This window comes from Poromitra crassiceps, assembly GCF_964638095.1.
Source record: "Poromitra crassiceps genome assembly, chromosome: 26".
Lineage (NCBI taxonomy): Eukaryota > Metazoa > Chordata > Actinopteri > Beryciformes > Melamphaidae > Poromitra > Poromitra crassiceps.
In genome coordinates this window covers 20,843,021-20,865,853 of record NC_139640.1, presented here as the reverse complement: position 1 = coordinate 20,865,853, position 22,833 = coordinate 20,843,021, and the positions used below count along the sequence as shown (strand labels likewise).

The 22,833-nt window shown below is 42.0% G+C and overlaps 2 protein-coding genes across 2 annotated transcripts in view; both read left to right on the top strand.

Annotated features, from left to right (window-relative positions):
* Window positions 1-5,314, top strand: part of LOC310798722 (glucosylceramide transporter ABCA12-like) — a gene marked incomplete at its 5' end in the record, with an annotated part of 37,019 nt that extends 31,705 nt beyond the window's left edge. Inside the window, 4 exons of the mRNA XM_083661276.1 lie at window positions 1,190-1,321; window positions 2,484-2,635; window positions 4,022-4,143; window positions 4,990-5,314. Of these exons, the coding sequence (XP_083517402.1) occupies window positions 1,190-1,321; window positions 2,484-2,635; window positions 4,022-4,143; window positions 4,990-5,158 (575 nt within the window). The remainder of the gene's footprint in view (window positions 1-1,189; window positions 1,322-2,483; window positions 2,636-4,021; window positions 4,144-4,989) is intronic.
* Window positions 5,315-7,377: 2,063 nt separating this feature from the next.
* Window positions 7,378-22,833, top strand: part of LOC310798790 (COP9 signalosome complex subunit 7a-like) — a 33,575-nt gene continuing 18,119 nt past the window's right edge. Inside the window, exons 1-3 of the mRNA XM_083661342.1 lie at window positions 7,378-7,444; window positions 20,200-20,322; window positions 22,372-22,447. Of these exons, the coding sequence (XP_083517468.1) occupies window positions 20,200-20,322; window positions 22,372-22,447 (199 nt within the window). The 5' untranslated portion in view covers window positions 7,378-7,444. The remainder of the gene's footprint in view (window positions 7,445-20,199; window positions 20,323-22,371; window positions 22,448-22,833) is intronic.

The following is a 22,833-nucleotide window of genomic DNA, read 5'->3' as shown; positions in this document are numbered from 1 at the left end:
CATCTCCAAACGTCAAATGAGTCTTTTAGTGTAAAGATTAGGCCTGCAGGTACATTTTAACAACACGTTTTCACTTAAGGTTATCTCAGCTACCATAGGCGGGCCTATCATATGAAATCTACTGTCTGTAACTGTGCATTGCAATAGAGACAGTCCGCATGTCTGGGAACGCCCACAAAATGTTAAACGGCTGGCGCGCGAGTGGGGTAAAACCGCCCATATATCTCATGGGCTGACTCACCAAAAGACTGTGCTGCGGCTCTAAACTACAGGTTTGGGGGTTGTAGAGCAGAACACAAGACGTCTGCTCAGATGTGCGTTTACTGCGGTGGGTAAATCCCCGATCGTGTCTGCCTGGGCTGGGCTATCAGCTCAATTCTAACTTTGCTGAATGGATAGAACGGGGGAATTTACCCCACCCTGACCACGCCCCCAGCCAGGCTGAGCCAGCTAAACCAGCGTCTATAACCTATTGCCTTCAACTGTGCAATTCGTCTCTATATTCAAGGGTATTGAAAATAGTTTACCATTTATTTAGTCATGAATACAGATAACATGAATAGGCTACTTAATATTTAACTTGCTCCTGAAACCTGGTACCTCTTAGCCTTCACAAGTGCATCACATTGGATTGAAGGACTTCTCTGTGCAATTTTCACACTTTGCAAAGTCATCCTGTGGGCCAGTTCTGGCCCGGGCCCAGGGCCGTATGTTTGACACCCCCGCTCGAAGTGATTCAGTAGCCAAAATAACACTTTCAGCCCAGTTGGCAGTTAACTATCATTCAAGGTGAATCACTACAAACAGCACTCTGCATGATACACATGCAGCTTCATGGACTTTGATATCATCTGACCTCACAAGTCACAATAGACCCTTTTCACGGGGGCCATTTTGTGTCCAAAAAGCAGGGTAAACACAGGTGCGAGCAAAACAGTTATGAGGGTTTCCAACTTCCAATCATGGAATAGTATAGGATATTGGGAGCGATGGCAGGTCGATTTCTTACAAGACAAAATCATTCTGAATATTTACATTTTCTCCCATATTTGCTGACATTTTGACATATACACTTCGCAGCAAGATTGATCGTTGTTTCCTTTTCTCCTGATAACGCCTTGAGTAAATGAACTGTCGTGGTCTTTAGACATAATGGCAAACAGAATCTCCCTCTCTCTCTCTCTGTCAGTGTTTAGCAGGCCTGTGCCTGGTACGCCCTTGGAGTCTGCAGCTCTGACTCTGAAGCTGCACTCCATGCAGAAACGCTACATCCAACTGTGTGACAACTGCACCCACTTGGGCCAGAACTGCTCACAGAAAGGCAAGACAACATTGACGTAACTCCGCCAGGCCCGGTTTTACAGGGGTGCAAAAGCACGTATTGCACCCTTATTTTAATTGTCTGCATGCTCAGTTGAAAAGAGTGTTTTTTTTGTTTTTTTTTAATAAATGCTGCAGCTGCACACTTTACTGTTTAAACTTGAATTATAATTGTCGTTTTTTTGTTCTTTGATGTGAATTTATGGCTTTTTGGCACCTATATGTAACCTTTTAAGGTTGAGATAATTGTATTATCATTATATGGTCCAAATATTTCAGTAACGCACTTCAAACACTTGAAATATTCTTGCTTGGCTGGTATCATTCTACTTGAAATGATGGTAAAATGCATTATTTTTTGTAAAATAACATGTCAAATTTTTCGGGCGGCCGGCCACCCGGGTCGGCCCGTGCATGTGCACCCCTTCCTATCTAGGATGCATCCCTAGTCATCTTGTTCTGGAACCGGCCCTGAACTCCGCTACATGCTCTTTTACTATATCTGTTCTGCCCCTCTGTCTTCATTGTCCCCCTCTGTCTTCATTGTCTCCCTCTGTCTTCATTGTCCCCCTCTTGTCTTCATTGTCCCCCTCTTGTCTTCATTGTCCCCCTCTGTCTTCATTGTCTCCCTCTGTCTTCATTTGTCCTCCTCTGTCTTCATTGTCCCCCTCTGTCTTCATTGTCCCCCTCTGTCTTCATTGTCCCCCACTGTCTTCATTGTCTCCCTCTGTCTTCATTGTCCCCCACTGTCTTCATTGTCCCCCTCTTGTCTTCATTGTCCCCCTCTGTCTTCATTGCCCCCCCTCTTGTCTTCATTGCCCCCCTCTGTCTTCATTGTCCCCCTCTGTCTTCATTGTCCCCCTCTTGTCTTCATTGCCCCCCTCTGTCTTCATTGTCCCCCTCTGTCTTCATTGTCCCCCACTGTCTTCATTGTCCCCCTCTGTCTTCATTGTCCCCCTCTGTCTTCATTGTCCCCCACTGTCTTCATTGCCCCCCTCTGTCTTCATTGTCCCCCTCTGTCTTCATTGTCCCCCACTGTCTTCATTGTCCCCCTCTGTCTTCATTGTCCCCCACTGTCTTCATTGTCTCCCTCTGTCTTCATTTGTCCCCCTCTGTCTTCATTGTCCCCCTCTGTCTTCATTGTCCCCCTCCGCTCTGAGCAGTGATGGCGTGCAGGGAGTGTCCTGAAGACTGGCTTCATACAGGAGAGAAATGCTACAGCGTCAGCAACGACAAACTAGACTGGCTGAAGAGCAGAGACGGCTGTACAGAGATGGGCAGCCATCTTGCCATACTGCACACCATGGAACAGCATGTAGGTGTGCTTCTGTGTGTGTGTGTGTGTGTGTGTGTGTGTGGGGGGGGGGTACTTAGAGGGATCTAAGGCCATGTTCACATTACAGGCAAATCTGATTTGCTGATAAAGTCATTAATCATCATTATCTTGATTGGTTTCCCAAATCTGATTTGGGAGTGTGTCCGCACTGCCACAAATCTGATTCTCAAGTCGGATCTGTTCTGTGTGTCCAGACCTAAACAGCCTATCTGCATGGGTTGCTATGGTAACGACGTGGGCGTCAGTAAATACGTACGTTGGTGACGTGGTTTTCCTGCGCAGAAGCATTTGATGACGAGTTGCGAGTGACATTCAAATCAGATTTGGTGGATCTGCGCGTCCGCACTGAAGTCACATCAGTCGAAAGCAGATTGTAAACTACCTCCATATGTGATTTGGGACAAGTGACACAAATCAGACTTGGTTCGTCCAGACTCATAAATCCAATCTGGATAAAGTAATTAATAGGTCACTAAAGTTCACAAATCAGATTTGGCCTCCTAGTCTGAACATGGCCCATTTGATCAAAATGTACATAGGATCCCTAGGATTACTAGAAGTATGACTAACCTAGTGTCCTCTAGAGAGAGAGTGGCGGACCAAAAATGCGAGACTCATTAGCCAATGAACAGCCAGGAATGGGTCTCGCGCTACTTTTGCATGCTAAAATAAAGCTGATAATGTACAATTTGATTCAAGGGGGGGAAAAACCCTTTCAGAGTACAACACAAACTGTCTATTTTGCTGCAACTCGACAGTGCTGCTTAATCCAGGACCTTACTTCCTGGAACTCTTGAGAGTAAAAAAAAACTGGTCCATTGGAGTGAATGGAGATGTCGGGACTCTACTATCTATACGGCTCTGGACTAACCTATATCCAGTGACTGCACACACACACACACCTGTATGCGATCTCCATGTTCAATTGATAATCACTGGCTCATTTGTATGCGTCATGTATTAGGCCTAATTGGCATTGATAATTTATGGTTGGATTGGGACGGATCCACAAACCTTCTAAAAGCACAACCAACATAAACAGTAGGTGGGTTATTGTGCACTGTCCACAAGAAAGGAAAACAAACGTCCACTGAGACACTGCGTGTGTGTGTGTGTGTGTGTGTGTGTGTGTGTGTGTGTGTGTGTGTGTGCGTGTGCGTGTGCGTGCATACAAAACAACAACTGTGTTAAGTGTTTGTTTGTTTTTAGTACTTGTTGTTTTATGTGAGTATTTTTTGTGCCTGTTTTTAGTGCTTGTGCTGCACTATGTGTGTATTTTATATTTCCTGGCTGCAAACCAATTTCCCTGCGGGGACAATAAAACTACCTTTGACCTTTGTCATTGACCTTTGTGTTTATTTCTAGGAGGCTCTGGAAAAAGAAGCCAGAAGAGTCGGTGGATTTGATTACCACTTCTGGATTGGCCTGTCTGATCTGGCGAATGAAGGAGACTGGAGATGGGTGGACAACACAACGCTGCAAAACAAGTAAGCCTATCTTATTCTGTGACTTATTGTGTTGCAGTTATTTATGTATTAATAAAATAATACAATCCTGAAATCATTTGACCATTTAGGTTTTGAGGAGAGTATGTGTCAGAAGAATTTCACAGAATTCAAAATACCGACCTGTTTAATGATGTTTACCAATGCAGTGTAAGTGTACAGTCAAAATAAATGTAAAATAATTCACATTCAACAGATAGGCCTACATACTCTCAGTCATTATATCAAAACCTACGCTTTTCAGATGAAGAAATCTCATCGATCCAGTAACGAATCCGGCAGTGAGCCTGTTTAAACGGGGGATGTCGTACTGCAAATAGACAGATCGGGCCTTTAAATGTCTGAAGGCATTGTTCACTGTCGTTATTTATATCTTGCCCTATATATCCCTTTTTTTTTGTAAATAAAGTTTTTTTTTTATTTACACACATAATTTTTACTTTCACTTATACAATATTTCCTATTTCCAGGCCTGTAATAAATGAACATACTTGGTTCAGTGATATATTCACAGCAAAAAATAAATAAAATAATTAAAGCAATATAATATAATATAATATAGCCACATCACAGCGTCCCAGCCAAAGAAGCGGTCCCATGCCATTTTGAAATCATCATTTCTATCATTGACTCTTGCCAACATGTGTTCATATGATACTATTTCCAACATGAATTCTACCCACTTTTTTAAATCTGGAGAGGATGCACTTTTCCATAATCTGAGAATCATTCTGGCAGCCGTGACCACGCCTACATTTATCACTGCAAAGTCGTACTTCGGTATATTTGGCATCTATCCCACTTTCTTTCTCGTTCCTTCTGTCACAGATATTGGAGTGAGTGGGGCTCAATATCTGAGCCAGATAACCACCAGTCAGGAGGAGAGCACGGAGAGGACTGTGCTGTTTTAGACAGCCACGCGAGGACATGGTCTGATGTTCCTTGTGATCACATCTACAAACGCATCTGCCAGATGGATGCCATCCAGTTCAGCTGAACCTCTGTGCAGCAGGCAAGAACAGCACAACGAGAAAGTCTTGAAACTACACATCAGCCAGCATTTCTTTTTTTATCATGCTTGTGTAGTAAAAAAAAAAGAGGCTGGAAGTGGAGGATGATAACAATAAAGTTGTTATGGTTGCAATAATGCAAACTCGTAAATGTTGCATGCATATGAGATTTCTTTGAAAATGCAATTGTTGGGAAATCTGTCATTAGCATTTAGGCACTAGTGTGGGGCAAGTGATGGAAGAAGGGATGGGGGGTGTACATTAAGGCAGTGTTTCTCAACCACTGGGCCATGGCATAGGAGCCGGAATCGGGGGGACATGGGGACATTTTGTCCCCCTAAATATGAGAGAGTGTTTTATTTTTTATTTTTTTACAGTGCACCTGAACGCAACATACAAGATACCCGCTGAATAAGTGTCCAAATGTTCATGTCATTCTGGCCAATACTGCACTTCTGTTATAACATTTCAGTCTGGAATATGGAATATCTTTCAATCATCTTTATGACTAAAAGGCTAAAAGTAATCTCATGTGTAAGAAATGACTGTTCTACGTTGAAGTAAAAAATGTAAATAATAAACTTGTTGGTTTTGGATTTATTTCGCTTCAAGAGTGCATTATTGTTCGTGTGACCCTCAACACAGGCTTTGAGAATCCCGGGCCACTTACTGATACTTATGTTTAAATTACCCCACTCATATTATGGTTTATTTCAAGAAAAACATTTTGGCTAGTGGAAATTCTAATTGGCTGGTAACTTCTAGCAGCCATATTGGCAGGTGGTCAAAAAAGCTAATTTCAAGCCCTGCACGGAGAGCAAGTGGTGAGTGAGTGAGAAAAGGATCAAATATTGGTGTTTAAGACTGAATAATGACATCACAACTGTTAATTTCAAATTTGATATTCCTCTAAATATGGCTAAAAATCATCCAAACGTCCAAAAAAACGTAATTTTTTTTCTTTCTCAGAGTAGCCATCTAGTCGGTCACGAAAGACCTCAGATATCAGAATGATATCAGAATGATAGCCTATCATTTATTTGGGAAGGTGGTCCTTGGAAATGTTTTAACAATCAGAAGTGGGCCTTGAATTATAAAAGGTTGAGCTCCCCTGCATTAAGGGATCCACAAACTGTATTAAATTAAATGCAGTGGGGTAGGAGGGGCCCAGCATTGTTCGCTGCACCCCTGGTTTGGGATAACCCTGAAGCTGACTGCTTCCCTTGCCTGCTCCAGTATGTAAACAGTTTTTTCAGCGCTAAATTAATGTGAATAAAATTGTCTTTTTGAAACAGTTTTGTAGCCCTATTTTCTACAGCAGTGGTTCTCAACTTGGGTTTCTGGTGAGCCCATTGAGGTATATTATTTATATGTCGATGGGTGACCCCCATCATAGGTCCTTGAGGGGATTCCAGGGGTCCCCAGCAAAAAGGTAAATAATTAATTTTCACTAAAATTCCATCCATTAGTAACACAATGATAGACTGTATGACAATTTTTTAAAATACATGTTCTGTAATAAAACAACTAAAATTAAAAATCTTATCAAATGGGGGTCCGTACCTTTGTCAATTTAAAGGTGTGAGAACCACTGCTCTACATGGCGGTCAATCTGGGAACCCCCAGAGTCTATCATCATACCTTTTTTTTTTTACATCAAAAGTACTGGGTCGGTGCCGGTCGGTGCCCAGATTCTCTGTAGAATAAAGCAGACGTCAGTTCAGTTCAGTTCACTTTATTCAGTTTACTTTATTTATACAGGAAGGGATAAAAATGACATTTCACATGTACATTTAACTGGCCTGACTCAGTTACAAACTGGTTTTCAGCAGGTTCCTGTTCTGCAGCACATGAAACTAAATACATGAAACTAAATTAATATACAAAACATGTTCAATTGCACTACATATACATACAATTATACAAACCTGACAAAACATTACATTTACAAACATTCATTCATTCATCAATACAATCAAACAGCAACAACAAAAATTAAAACCTAGGAGTAATATCTATCAAAATCGGATCAGTGATTACAGGTGTTTTCTAGCATGTTTGTAGGCTTGTTTGAAATGTGAGATGGAGGTTATTGTCACCACGAGATGGCGCTGTTCTCTCTGAACTCAAGTGACAGTTAACATTGCCCCTCCCACTTTCCATTGCTGTCCAATGAGGGATTACGTTCCTTTGTTGTCAAACGTGTGCTGAATTGACGCTGCGGAACTCAACACTCGAGAGAGAGGAGGCTATCAACTAGAAACCAACATAAGGTAACATTTTCATACGCAGGACATTTGTTTTAATACGTGTATGTGCATATATCTTCGTGCATACCTCATTTCATGCTGTTTATGCAATACTGTCTTGTGGTTTGCCCGTTTAGAAGGGAATAAAATAGATGAGGCCTAACGACTAGCGTACCCTGAAAGCTAAAAGCTAAAGGAAGCCTTGCGGTACTCGCTAGCAGCCGTGCTAATAACGCTAGCTAGCATGACACATCGTGCACGAATAACGTTAATACCAAAATAAAATAAAAACGAGTGTAGTAACGTTAACTTTATATGTACATGGACATATTTATGTGTACCTCTGTATTCAGCTCTGTCTTGTTTACACGAATGTCTCTTGACAGATATAATGGTTAACTTAGCGTTAGCTGGTTTAGCGTTTAATGCTACCTGACAGCACATACCATTCATCTCTATGACACACAGAGGGTTGTTCCCTAACATTATGTCATATTTAATTACGTGTATTAGTCTATAACGTTACTCATAATAAGCTTTTGTGATTGTATCTGTTTTTCAAACACCACACAGGAGTCCCCCAGCAAAAAGGGGAATAATTTATGTCCACTAGAATTCCAACCATAAGTAACACAATGACAGAATGAATGACTATTTTTCAAGATTCAAGATATTTTAATAGCCATAGTAATCAAGTAGATTACAAACGAAGTATGCGGCACAGTGGTCACATCAATAGTACAAGTAGTAGTTTGGTCATGGGTTTCACACACTTTCTGTAATAAAACATCTAAAAGCAGATGCCTAAGATGAAATCTTATCAAATGAGAGAGGCCATTTACACCTGGTGTTAACATGCGTTTTCTGTGATCAGATTGTATTTTATCACTTAAGCCTGATTCCATTTACACCTGGTGTTAACATGCATTTTCTGCAATCTGATTACAATCTGATTGCAATCTGATTGCAGAAATGGTTGTCCTCTCAATCCGCATAAAGTTGCTGTATCCAGATTGAGAGGACACATTGCGTTTACACTTGTGTTCAATGTGTACACACAATGCATCCCTGACCACCTCCGGAGGTGGTTTGGCCGATCAGATTGCAATCCTGTTTCAATGCGTTTTGGGGGTGTTTACACGTGGCATTTCAAGTGATTAAAACACAATCTGATTGCAATCTGATCACAGAAAACACATGTTAGCACCAGGTGTAAATGGCCTCTGAGGGTCCATGGTCTAATTTGTGTCAATTTGTGGCGTCCTCGATGTGAAACGTTTGAGAACTACTGCATTAAGTCATGGGTAATATTACATAGCCTAGTCATCATGAAAAGTATGGCACAGTGCAATTACCATTATTGCACAATCCGTGTCCATAGTTACTCACTAGCGTTGCCGCTCATGGGGAAAAGCTGTTCTCCAGTCTGCAGCTCCGTGACTGTATGATGGTCCGGACCGGTATTAAACAGCTGATGGCGGCTGGGCAGTGATGGGTCCTTGCTGATGCACCGGGCTCTCCTGAGACATCTCTTATCGAAGATGTCCTGCAGTCCCAGTGATATGCTGGGCGGCTTTTACCACCCGCTGGAGAGCCTCGCTGCGGTCAGCCACAGTGGAGCTGCCATGCCAGACTGTAATGCAGTGATACTCAACTTGCGGCCCGTGGGCCCCCCTGGCCCACGATGGATTTTTTTTTTTTTTTTTTTTTTTTACAGTGCACCTGAACGCAACATGCAAGATACCTGCTGAATAAGTGTCCAAATGTTCATGTCATTCTGGCCAATACTCCACTTCTGTTATAGCATTTCAGTCTGGAATATGGAATATCTTTCAATAAACTATGATTTAGCTGCTCAATTGTCAAATACTGCCGTCTGCTCGCTACCCAGGCACTTATGTATGTACTTAACCTAACTAACTTAACCTAACTAACTATCCGGTGTGCACAACATTGTCAGACTAAACTCCGACTGACACCCCAAAAACCTACAATCGGCTACAGAAAAATGTATATTATTGATTGTTTATTAACTGGCCCCTGGCCTTCTATCATTTCACGAAAGTGGCCCCCGGGCAAAGCAAGTTGAGTATCCCTGCTGTAATGTAATGCAGCTGGTCAGTATGCTCTCCACTGTGCATCTATAAATATTAAGTCAGGATTTGAGGTTGCAGCTTGATCACCAAGAGATACATACATGCTGGTTAGAAGAACATAATTTACAGGTTTCAGTGACTAGCAGCCATTGAAAAATGCATCATCTTGCTACTATAATAAGGTGGCCGCGTGGTGCAGATTTGCTCAGTTGCGGCAATATTTCTACTACAAGTAATCCGAAAATAATAGTTACCACTGCGCTCAGACTGGTGCGTCGTCCCAAAAAGACTTAATGGAAGAAAGGAGAAGTGGGGACCGCACTCGAATGCAATAAATAGCTTTAATGTTCTTTGGCACATTTGGCAAAGAACATTAAAGCTATTTATTGCATTCGAGTGCAGTCCCCACTAGTACAAGTAATCCACCATGCAACACTTGGATTTCAATAAAACCAACATTTTAGAATTGCTTCACAGTATATTGCGGCCGCACTCCTCAATGTATTTTGGTGTGAGACGATTATGGGAATAACAGGCGGCGAACCAGTCCGAAAAATTTACATTTGGCATTACATAGGCCGAATTATACAGGGGAGCCTTATTTCTGAAGGCTCTTTATGATCTACAACAGGCATAGGCCATGCGGGAGCAAAAGTACCTGCAGGTTTTCATTCCAACCAAAGACTACAGATTACATTACATTACATTACGTCATTTGGCAGACGCTTTTATCCAAAGCGACCTACAATAACACATTTTTGTCAGCAATAGAGCAATCAACTATGCAACACAGTCTATGACAACTACAACATCTGAAGGAATAGTGGTAAAGTTAAGTTAGTAGTATTTTTTTTTTTTTTTAGAGAGAGAAAGAAGTTAGTTCAAGAAGGGCCCAGATGGAGCATGAAAAGGTGTGTCTTTAGTCTTTTCCGAAAGATCGGCAGTGATTCAGCCGTCCTGACTGAAGGTGGAAGCTACAGCAGGTGCTTTCACCGATTAGCACACCTTCAACCACAGAGAGGAGGAACTAGCCTAATCATTGAAATCACTTGGGTCCAATCCAAACGTCCGGACTTGAGCACACTTGCAGACTGGCGGACTTTGCGGGCGGCTTTAGCTCAGGAGGTAGAGCGGGTCGGCCAATGACGCAAGGGTTGGCGGCTCGATCCCCGCTCCCTCCCAGCTGCTGTCGTTGTGTCCTTGGGCAAGACACTTAACCCTCCTTGCTCCCGATGGTGTGTAGGCACCCTGCGTGGCAGCCTGCCGCCATCGGTGTATGAATGGGTGAATGTAGACTATCTACTGATTGTAAAGCGCTTTGGATAAAAGCGCTATATAAATGCAGGCCATTTACCATTTTACCATTTACTTTGCGGGTGCATTCCAAGTCTGCGAGTGCTGAGGGCTGTCCAAATCCACAATCCATCCAGTCCACCAGGGGCCACTCAAACAGACTATCTGCAGACTTCCAGAGAGTCCGCTTGGTGCAGACTTCACTGATTTAATCAGACTTCACTGATTTAATCATCCACAATTCATTGCAATACAGAATGTGACTTTGTAGCTTTTCTACTTGCCATCAGTGTTGGGCAGGGTGGGAATCGCGGAGTAATTCACGATACGATACGGTCACGATACATGGCCCTCGATAACGATATTATCACGATACAGCGATTCTGCGATAATCGATATATTGGAAGAAATTTAACCTACGATACATCACGATATCTGTGTAACTGAAGAGAAAAAAATACCCCTAAAAGGCAAGAAGCAGGTATTATGTATTTATGAGCAGAATTGACATGAACTCGCTCAGAGTTCACTCACTCACTCATACCGTTTTTGATACCACGGAGGAAAAATGACACATTAAGAGTCTTTTTTTTTATTAAAACAAGAGAACAATGGCATATATTCACAATATATTTTTTAATTGTTTTAAGTAGTTAGTAGGGGGTGGGGATGTTCCAGCTTTCATGTTTCATGTAGGCTACAATTCCCTCCAAAGTCTCCCTCAAGCTGAGCTGCTGCCCCCAGTATGCTCAGAGTGTAGCCCAAGACATCCCAAACACCAGCTCTGCATGTCCAGGATTCAGTTATAAATCGCAGTGTAGGCTATTTCAAATAGCTTCTACACTGCGATCAGATGCAGATCAGTGCCACCATCTTCAGCTTCTTTTTCTCGCGATATGAGATTTAATGTCAACGATACATATTGTCACGTTTTGATATCGCGGTATATTATAGCCATGTCTATCAGCGGCTTACATATAGCCTTGCATGTCCCTCAAGGTACATGGTTGCCTTGCCTATCCCTGATCTACAAACTGCATGTTTGCAAAGCCACATGAAGCTGCCAGAGCTTTTGAATGGAGTGTGGGGTACGTGTCTCTCAGTTTCCATGCAAAACAGATTGGAACTCATCTGGGCAAGAATATGGTCAAATTGGCAGCCCACTTTGTTATCTTTCATGTTTTGGTATTGTCACTTACTGTAGTGTGTTCCAGTATCAAAAATAAATAAATGAATACAAACAGGGGCATACTGATTTAGAGTAGGGCTGCACAATTAATCATATTTTCATCATCATCGCAATATGAACATGCGCAATAAACACATCACAAAGACTGAAACGCAACGAATAACAAAAGTGGTTTTATTGACATGCGTCATGCATTATCACTCAGCATCTGATCATTTTGTCTTGTGTTGTAAATCCAGCGTACACCTTTCCCTTGCAACAGTGCGCTCCGCCCCTCTGCCAAAGCCCAAACACGCTGTGTGTAGTTTCAGCTAGAGTCAGTGTGTATTTCATTTCTTTATTCAGTGGGCATAGGCTATGTTTGGGGTCTATGTTAGCATTATTAAAGCAGAAAGACATAGGAACTGTATAGCTAATATGCATACTTTAATATTTGTTTATTTATCGCAAGTCGTATCGTCATCGCTATATTGAACAATGTTATTATCGCACATCGCAGATTTTCCTCATATCGTGCAGGCCTAATTTAGAGCCACACCAAAATAAACAGAGCATCAACATAAGATTCTACTGCAGTGTGCACTTCTGTATTTCTGCTCGGATGCAATTTGTGGAGTCAGTCTAAATATCTCTTAGAGCCACAGGCAGAGTCCCATCACTGCTCTTACCTTCAGCCCAATGATACATTTCCATCTGGGTTCTATCCAGGGGGATGGGTTGATGAATATACATGCAGTGCTGCTGCTCCACATTGCAATATATGTGTTAGCCACAAAGGAGCTACCCACAGCTACCCACACTGCACTTCCACTGTTGGCCACTGAGCAGCCCTTACTGGATAATTGGGGTTAAGTGCTTTGCATAAGGGTGTCTTGCTAGCAGACGTTGAGGAGGAGAGAGTGAGGAAAGAGTGTGTTTGTTCATTCAATTTGTTGCCCAGGCAGTATCCCTTTCAACTAGGGACTGGGTGGTTAGCCAATGGTTTTTGAAGAGCATTGCAAAGTTAGCTACATGCCATGGGGTCCCAGTAACGAGATATGATGATCATTATTAATAGAGCATTTATGGGAGATTGTGATGGCATTTTGGTCTACCATTCTATTCTAGAGACAGGGCCCAGGCCCACAGGCAGGCGAGTACAGACAATCATTATGTAGCAATTAACATTGACCTAACGTGGTGGAAACTTCCTCTCACTCGCTTTGCATGAGACACTGGGTCCTCACCTTTTTGGATATTGTTTATTTGGAGATCTCGGATGGCAGATTTAATGGGGCTACTGCTGAGCGCATATACTACAATTGGCATGTGGTGTAGGTGTAGCTGGCTCACTGAAGGACCGTTTTGAAGTGATTCTCTCGCTCTCTCCCCCCCCCCACTTTGGTGTGTTTCTGGAGTTGTGGATTGGGGGGTCCTGTGTGGGGAGAGGGGGATATGTTTGTGTTTGAAATGTATGTTTATGATTATGTAGGTAGGCAGGCATACGTATGTGGTATTTGTATTTTTTGGGACTTTTATGCTTATATAATTGTTAAAAAAACAAAACATTGACCTAACACTCACTCACACTATATTTTTATGCCTCCGCCGGCGATAGCCAGGCTGGAGGCATTATGGATTCGGGTTGTCCGTTCGTCCGTCCTCCGTCCGTCCGGTGTTTGTTAACGTGATATCTGAGGAACGCCTTGGCGGAATTTCGTCAAATTTGCCTCAAACTTCGACTCAAGGATGAACTGATTAGATTTTGGTGGTCAAAGTTCAAGGTCACTGACCTCACGAATGTCATTCCCAAGTTCGTTAACGCAATATCTCGGAAACGGCTTCACGGAATTTCTTCCAATTTGGCTCAAACGTCCACTTGGACTCAAGGATGAACTGATTAGATTTAGGTGGTTAAAGGTCAAAGTTCAAGGTCACTGTCACCTCACCAAACCCATTTCCATGGCTCTTTAACGCGATATCGCAAGAACACCTTTATGGAATTTCTTCCAATTCGTCTCAAACATCCACTTGGACTCAAGGATGAACTGATTAGATTTTGGTGGTCAAAGTTCAGGGTTACTGTGACATCACAACTGCTCGTTTCATGCTCGTCAACACGAAATTTCTTCACATTTGACTCAAACGTCAAAGTCTGGACAGACATGCACGTCGACTGCTCACTTGTCGGCGGTGCGGTTGTTCTAGTTAACATCTATTATTATCAACTACAATCCGACGTTTACTTTTGATGTGATTTAGAATATTTCAATTGGCCTTTTTGGAATGCTGTATTACATTTATTTGCTGCGCTCATGTAGCCATCTGGTAAATGTCTCCAATTAAATTCTCTTCCGTCGACTAATCTCTTTGATTTATCATATTATATGGTCTTGGGATTTCAGTGAGGTGCATAATTAGATGTTTCTCAATATCACTACTTCACTTGTGTGTATTGTAAAAAAAAAAGAAAGAATAAATACAAAAAAATCCAACCACATTTCATCCTTCACAATGTAGATGTACGCTTCAGCCGGACCATTCTGTCTATGATACAATCGGACCAAAATCAGGCCAAATAGACCTAACATTTGCTAAACAGAACCTTGATGCTGGTGTTTGCTTGATTTGGATCACCTGTCCTGTACGGTACCAGAGTTTCCCGTTGCTCAGAATGGGCTTTTGGGGGGTGACTACGCATGATTGTGGCTTACTGTCGTATGTACAGTACATTGAACTTTTGGGTTATTGTATAGTCAGGGGTTATCCTGAACACAAATATATCAGTCATTGTCAGAAATGATGGAACAATGTGTTTTCACAGCACCCCAAGTTTCAGACATTTAAAGCTACAAATGTGAGACTTTAACTTTGAAATTCTCTAAATTGATACAGTAAAAAAAAGAAGCTTGATTTGGAGTTAGTGTGTAGTCAGAGCACGCTCATTTTCAGTATTTCCAGTATTTTGCCCGCTCACCTGATATATCGGTCCACCGATATTGGCCGATAACCCATATCGGTATCGGCCGATATGTTACCGATATATTTTGTATTTTTTAAGTTATAGACAGCATGTTGTGTATATTTGATCTTTTTTCGTAATTCAAGTTATATTTTATATTTGTTCTATTTGTGTTTTTGTATTTCTAGTTATTTATAATTATTAAATCCTGAGTTAAGTTGACTGTTTCATTGCATTGATGTCATTTTGGACAATAAAGTTGATTGATAAGCTGTAAAATATCCTGCCTACATTACATATCTCAAGTCATGTCAAGTCATATCTTTGTCAAGTGTTTGATATTTGAGGGATCATTGCAAAAACATTGTGTAATATAATATGTATATATAATATAAGAATATCGGCCGATATATCAATATCAGCTTTTTTTTACTCCCTAATATCGGTATCGGCATAAAAAATCCAGTATCGGTCGTGCTCGCATTGTGCTTGGTGCATGCACAGTTGGCAATTGAGCAGTTGTGGGCCGGGGAACCCCTCGCCTTAAGGCCAGGACATGGTGGAGAAACAGCGTACGGCTCCGTGGCCCGCTGCGCTTTGTAGGAGAGACAGGGAGAGAAATGAAATGAAGTAAGTACACTGAGCCGTTTTTTGACCACATTTCTTGACCCAATGTGGTAAAACTTTGATTTGTAACTGTTCATTTTTAGTCATTTCAAGTAAATGTGCTGTGTTGAGAGAGAGATCCGCACAAAGTAGGCCATCAGGGCTGAGAACTGAAACGCCTTATTTACATTCAGTAAAAATAAGTTTGGTGATTCTATTCGTGTGCTGATACAGTATACAGTATACGTTTGAGAGTGAAACCGCACGCAACTGCACATAATGCTGTTTCATTGTGACTTTTCATGGGCCGTCTCACTTATCACTAGAGCCCGACCGATACTGGATTTTGGAGGCCGATGCCGATACTGATATTAGGAAGTAAGTAAATTCCGATATCGATATATCGGCCGATATTCTTATATTATATAATACACATTATATTACACAATTATTTTCCAATGATCCCTCAAATATCAAACACTTGACAAAGATATGAGTTGACATGACTTGAGATATGTAATGTAGGCAGGATATTTGACAGCTTATCAATAAACTTTATTGTCCAAAATGACATCAATGCAATGAAACGGTAAACCGAACTGGGAATCTAATAATTATAAATAACTACAAATACAAAAACACAAACAGAACAAATATAAAATATAATTTGAGTTAAGAAAAAAGATCAAATATACACGACATGCTGTCTATAACTTAAAAAATACAAAATAAAAAAATATCGGTTATCGGCCAATATCGGCGGATAATATCGGTGGACCGATATATCGGTCGGGTTCTAAATGTAACATGATTATCACTTGACTGCCGCTCTGACCATGAAAGCCTCGGTCCCAGAGTGGACCTCTGTGCAGGAAAACCCCTGCTTGCCTGTACATTATCATAACTGCTCCTGTGTGTCTCGCTGTAGTACTTCTGTCTAGCCTGCTAACCATGTCTCTGACCCTGCCTGTACATTATGATAACTCTGTCTCTGTAGTACTTCTGTCTAGCCTGCTAACCATGTCTCTGACCCTGCCTGTACATTATCATAACTCTGTCTCTGTAGTACTTCTGTCTAGCCTGCTAACCATGTCTCTGACCCTGCCTGTACATTATCATAACTCTGTCTCTGTAGTACTTCTGTCTAGCCTGCTAACCATGTCTCTGATCCTGCCTGTACATTATAATAACTCTGTCTCTGTAGTTCTTCTGTCTAGCCTGCTAACCATGTCTCTGATCCTGCCTGTACATTATAATAACTCTGTCTCTGTAGTTCTCCTGTCTAGCCTGCTAACCATGTCTCTGACCCTGCCTGTACATTATCATAACTCTGTCTCTGTAGTACTTCTGTCTAGCCTGCTAACCATGTCTCTGATCCTGCCTGTACATTATAATAACTCTGTCTCTGTAGTTCTCCTGTCTAGCCTGCTAACCATGTCTCTGATCCTGCCTGTACATTAGAATAACTCTGTCTCTGTAGTACTCCTGTCTAGCCTGCTAACCATGTCTCTGATCCTGCCTGTACATTAGAATAACTCTGTCTCTGTAGTACTTCTGTCTAGCCTGCTAACCATGTCTCTGATCCTGCCTGTACATTATAATAACTCTGTCTCTGTAGTACTTCTGTCTAGCCTGCTAACCATGTCTCTGATCCTGCCTGTACATTATAATAACTCTGTCTCTGTAGTTCTCCTGTCTAGCCTGCTAACCATGTCTCTGATCCTGCCTGTACATTAGAATAACTCTGTCTCTGTAGTACTCCTGTCTAGCCTGCTAACCATGTCTCTGATCCTGCCTGTACATTAGAATAACTCTGTCTCTGTAGTACTTCTGTCTAGCCTGCTAACCATGTCTCTGATCCTGCCTGTACATTATCATAACTCTGTCTCTGTAGTACTTCTGTCTAGCCTGCTAACCATGTCTCTGATCCTGCCTGTACATTATAATAACTCTGTCTCTGTAGTTCTCCTGTCTAGCCTGCTAACCATGTCTCTGATCCTGCCTGTACATTATCATAACTCTGTCTCTGTAGTTCTTCTGTCTAGCCTGCTAACCATGTCTCTGATCCTGCCTGTACATTATGATAACTCTGTCTCTGTAGTTCTTCTGTCTAGCCTGCTGCTAACCATGTCTCTGATCCTGCCTGTACATTATCATAACTCTGTCTCTGTAGTTCTCCTGTCTAGCCTGCTGCTAACCATGTCTCTGACCCTGCCTGTACATTATCATAACTCTGTCTCTGTAGTTCTCCTGTCTAGCCTGCTGCTAACCATGTCTCTGACCCTGCCTGTACATTATCATAACTCTGTCTCTGTAGTTCTCCTGTCTAGCCTGCTGCTAACCATGTCTCTGACCCTGCCTGTACATTATCATAACTCTGTCTCTGTAGTTCTTCTGTCTAGCCTGCTAACCATGTCTCTGATCCTGCCTGTACATTATCATAACTCTGTCTCTGTAGTTCTCCTGTCTAGCCTGCTAACCATGTCTCTGACCCTGCCTGTACATTATCATAACTCTGTCTCTGTAGTTCTCCTGTCTAGCCTGCTAACCATGTCTCTGACCCTGCCTGTACATTATCATAACTCTGTCTCTGTAGTTCTTCTGTCTAGCCTGCTAACCATGTCTCTGATCCTGCCTGTACATTATCATAACTCTGTCTCTGTAGTTCTTCTGTCTAGCCTGCTAACCATGTCTCTGACCCTGCCTGTACATTATCATAACTCTGTCTCTGTAGTTCTCCTGTCTAGCCTGCTAACCATGTCTCTGATCCTGCCTGTACATTATCATAACTCTGTCTCTGTAGTTCTCCTGTCTAGCCTGCTGCTAACCATGTCTCTGATCCTGCCTGTACATTATCATAACTCTGTCTCTGTAGTTCTTCTGTCTAGCCTGCTAACCATGTCTCTGATCCTGCCTGTACATTATCATAACTCTGTCTCTGTAGTTCTCCTGTCTAGCCTGCTGCTAACCATGTCTCTGACCCTGCCTGTACATTATCATAACTCTGTCTCTGTAGTTCTCCTGTCTAGCCTGCTGCTAACCATGCCTCTGATCCTGCCTGTACATTATCATAACTCTGTCTCTGTAGTTCTCCTGTCTAGCCTGCTAACCATCCATGTCTCTGACCCTGCCTGTACATTATGATAACTCTGTCTCTGTAGTACTTCTGTCTAGCCTGCTAACTAGTGCTGTCGAAAATAATCGATTCAGAGATGCATCGCGATGCTTAATAGGACGATTCTGAATCGATTAACAAATATCAAAAATCGATTATTAAAAAAAAAAAAAAAATTTTTTTTTTTTTTTTTTAATAATCAAATAAAATAGAATGTAAGTACATGCAGTTGTTTATTTTAATTATGGATCATAATACAATGCAATTCCAAATGCACTTTTATTTTAAAAGTAGCCACACAGTGAGAAAAAAGAAAGTGAGAAAAAATAAATCATGTATTGCGGAAAAAGTGATGCCTCGATTTAAGATGCATCGTGATGCATCGAGATGCATCGGAGATGCATCGAGATGCATCGTATAATCGAATCGAATCGAATCGTTGACTTGTATAATCGAATCGTATCGAATCGTGAGATCAGTGAAGATGCACAGCTCTACTAGAGCTGTCGAAAATAATCGATTCAGAGATGCATCGCGATGCTTAATAGGACGATTCTGAATCGATTAACAAATATCAAAAATCGATTATTAAAAAAAAAAAAAAAAAAAAATTTTTTTTTTTTTTTTTTAATAATAAAATAAAATAGAATGTAAGTACATGCAGTTGTTTATTTTAATTATGGATCATAATACAATGCAATTCCAAATGCACTTTTATTTTAAAAGTAGCCACACAGTGAGAAAAAAGAAAGTGAGAAAAAATAAATCATGTATTGCGGAAAAAGTGATGCCTCGATTTAAGATGCATCGTGATGCATCGAGATGCATCGGAGATGCATCGAGATGCATCGTATAATCGAATCGAATCGAATCGTTGACTTGTATAATCGAATCGTATCGAATCGTGAGATCAGTGAAGATGCACAGCTCTACTGCTAACCATGCCTCTGACCCTGCCTGTACATTATCATAACTCTGTCTCTGTAGTTCTCCTGTCTAGCCTGCTAACCATCCATGTCTCTGACCCTGCCTGTACATTATCATAACTCTGTCTCTGTAGTTCTCCTGTCTAGCCTGCTAACCATCCATGTCTCTGACCCTGCCTGTACATTATCATAACTCTGTCTCTGTAGTTCTCCTGTCTAGCCTGCTAACCATCCATGTCTCTGATCCTGCCTGTACATTATGATAACTCTGTCTCTGTAGTTCTCCTGTCTAGCCTGCTAACCATGTCTCTGACCCTGCCTGTACATTATCATAACTCTGTCTCTGTAGTACTCCTGTCTAGCCTGCTAACCATGTCTCTGATCCTGCCTGTACATTATCATAACTCTGTCTCTGTAGTTCTTCTGTCTAGCCTGCTAACCATGTCTCTGACCCTGCCTGTACATTATCATAACTCTGTCTCTGTAGTAGTACTTCTGTCTAGCCTGCTAACCATGTCTCTGATCCTGCCTGTACATTATCATAACTCTGTCTCTGTAGTACTCCTGTCTAGCCTGCTAACCATGTCTCTGACCTTGTTCCCCCTGGTGACAGATGGAGGTGGAGCAGCTCCTGTCTCTGTCAGGCCCAGCTCTGGCCCAGGCTGTCAGCTCTCTGCTGGAGACCCCCGGCCTCTACGTCTTCTCCGACATCCTGGAGCTGCCTAACGTCAGAGAGGTACGCTGCACACACACGTTCACACACCTTCACACACCTTCTCTGCTTCTTCTCACGCTTGCTAGCGGCGTTTCCATTCAGGTTTTCCGCAAATTGTAAGAGAACTTTTGAAAGGCCAACAATCTTAAAATTCGAATCAGGTGCGTTCCCATCAACGGCTATTAAGAAAAGAAGTAGGTTGTGTGTATAGTAGGGATGGGAATTTCGACTAATTTCCCCGCCGACTAGTCTCAAATTGTATTTGCGACTAGTCTATAAGCAAGAAAACTCGCAATTTAATATACATATTAAATTAAAAGTTTAAAATGCAAATGTTTTGTGTATTTAGGAGCTATTTTAGCCCAAACATTCAGTACAAGCTGTTAATTTAAATTCTATTGATGTAACAACAACTGCCTGAATAAAGGTGAACAAATGAAAGAGAAATACATTTCTGATACGTTTGCCAATGCAATGCATGGCATTTATTATGAATAATGTTGTAGGACAGAGTTCCAGCGTGTCTTGCATGATTGTGTAAGCTATTTTTATGAAGGTGCTATATAATTTATGTTTACGTTCTAGACAGCCAATGCTCTTATGTTGAAGACAGGAAACGGAAGTGTGTGTTGTTGTTGTGGGGGCGCTTGACGCTAGGTTATGCTGGAAGCGGAAGAATAATAGAGCTGGCGTCTCAAGCTGAGATTGTTCAAGATTGGAGTTGCCCCGTTTATTGGTTTTTATATCAAAGTATTCACCTTATGTTCAGACCTTACAGTGGGCCAAATTCTTCCAGGTCCTTTTAACACTTCTGGCGGTCACCGCGCAAAATAAGAGAGTTGTTTTTGGAGCGGACAGTGCAGGGGGGTAAAATAAAGAATGTAGCCTACTACTTTGAGCTCGGTACACAGCAAGCAAGCGAGTATCCACTGTTAGCCAGGTCAGATAATGTTATCATCAACAATGACGAGCACTTTCTTGTAAAACATACCTGGACTCCAACAAAGAAAGCTTCAGATAGTTTTCTCTCCTCCGAGTTGCGCTCGAGCCACTTACGCCTATAAGACCCGTTAACGTAATTCCCTGGAATGCGAGACTTAACGAGCCAGTTACATGGCGTTGCATTCTTATTGCCGTTTGCTTTTATTTAGTATGTTACATACAATTGGCTAAATTATTAGTTAATTCAGAGTTAGATGCTGCTCAGCCTGTTTACAACGAGGCGGAGGCGTGAAGAACAAGATGCAGCGTTTAACCGACTAGTAAAATACTAAACGGTTAATAAATGAGTAGGCGGTTAAACGATTAAACGACTAGTCGCACACATCCCTAGTGTATAGATGTGTATAGATGGAGAGAGCTTTCCAATGGTTACTTGCCATAAGAGAAGTAATCATTATTATGTCACATAATCTGATGATGGCCGTATTTCTTTCTTTCTGGCGTTGTTGATGAGTAAATATTACGGCCAATATCACAGGAGAAATGCCCATTCTTTTGACGCTCGCCAATGTCGCCATATATATATACTGTACGTGGGAAACGAGCCGCAGCAAACAGTTGTGGGAGTCACCGTCCAAAAGGCATCTTAGGCATGCAGAGCCTTTGGGTGCAACACTTTAGGACCGGGAACATTTGATCCGCTGCAGGATTCTCGGGCCGTTTGGGTCGGTCACATCGCAGCAGCCAGACCGGAACCAGAACACAGGCTTCAGCTCATCACTTATTCAAAAAAAGGTCTTTCCATCTCCCCTTTTTCGGAAAAAGGCAAAACCCACCTCAAGCGAGTGTGAAAAGTTTTCTAGCGGGATTGAGGAAGTTTTTTCCCCCCCCGAACTTTGCCGTTTCCGTTTCAACCTTTCAAAAACGACTGATGATGCGACTTCAAAACGCGCATCAAAATAACGTCGGTGGAAAAACCCGACTTGTGACTCGCAGCAGGAGCTCACTCCTTATGAAACGGGCATCCGTTCGTTTCATACACAGATCTCCTCACGTCTTTGTTCTGCCCTCTGTGTCTCTCCTCTCTCCCTCCCTCCCCCATCCCCCCTCTTCCCCTTTCAACCACAGCTGGAGACGGGCCCTCATGCGCCGGTGTACCAGCTCCTCAACCTGTTCGCCTATGGAACCTACTGCGACTACAAAGGTATGTGCCGCGTGGCAGGACTGTGTAAATAAGTAATGGTGGGCGGCCCTGCGACTGTTTTATGAGCTGTATTTCTCGAGCTGCCACCATGTCACAGAGGCCTAAAACAGTCACCCTGAGATACTGCCGGCTGGCAAATTCACAAACCTAAATCACAAAGATTCCTCTTATCTCCCGCGCAGCAAGCTGTCATCAAGCATTCTCATTGGTCGATTTCTATAGATGCCGCTGCCACAGATGGACGATAAACGAATCTTTCTGAATTGCTGAATTTGCCGTCTATATGATGTACTGGCTTCTATAATAAAAAGCAGAATGTTAATTATATCTAATTTTATGCCCCAGCTGATCGCCTGAAATAATAATGTAGCCTACTTTAGTGTTCG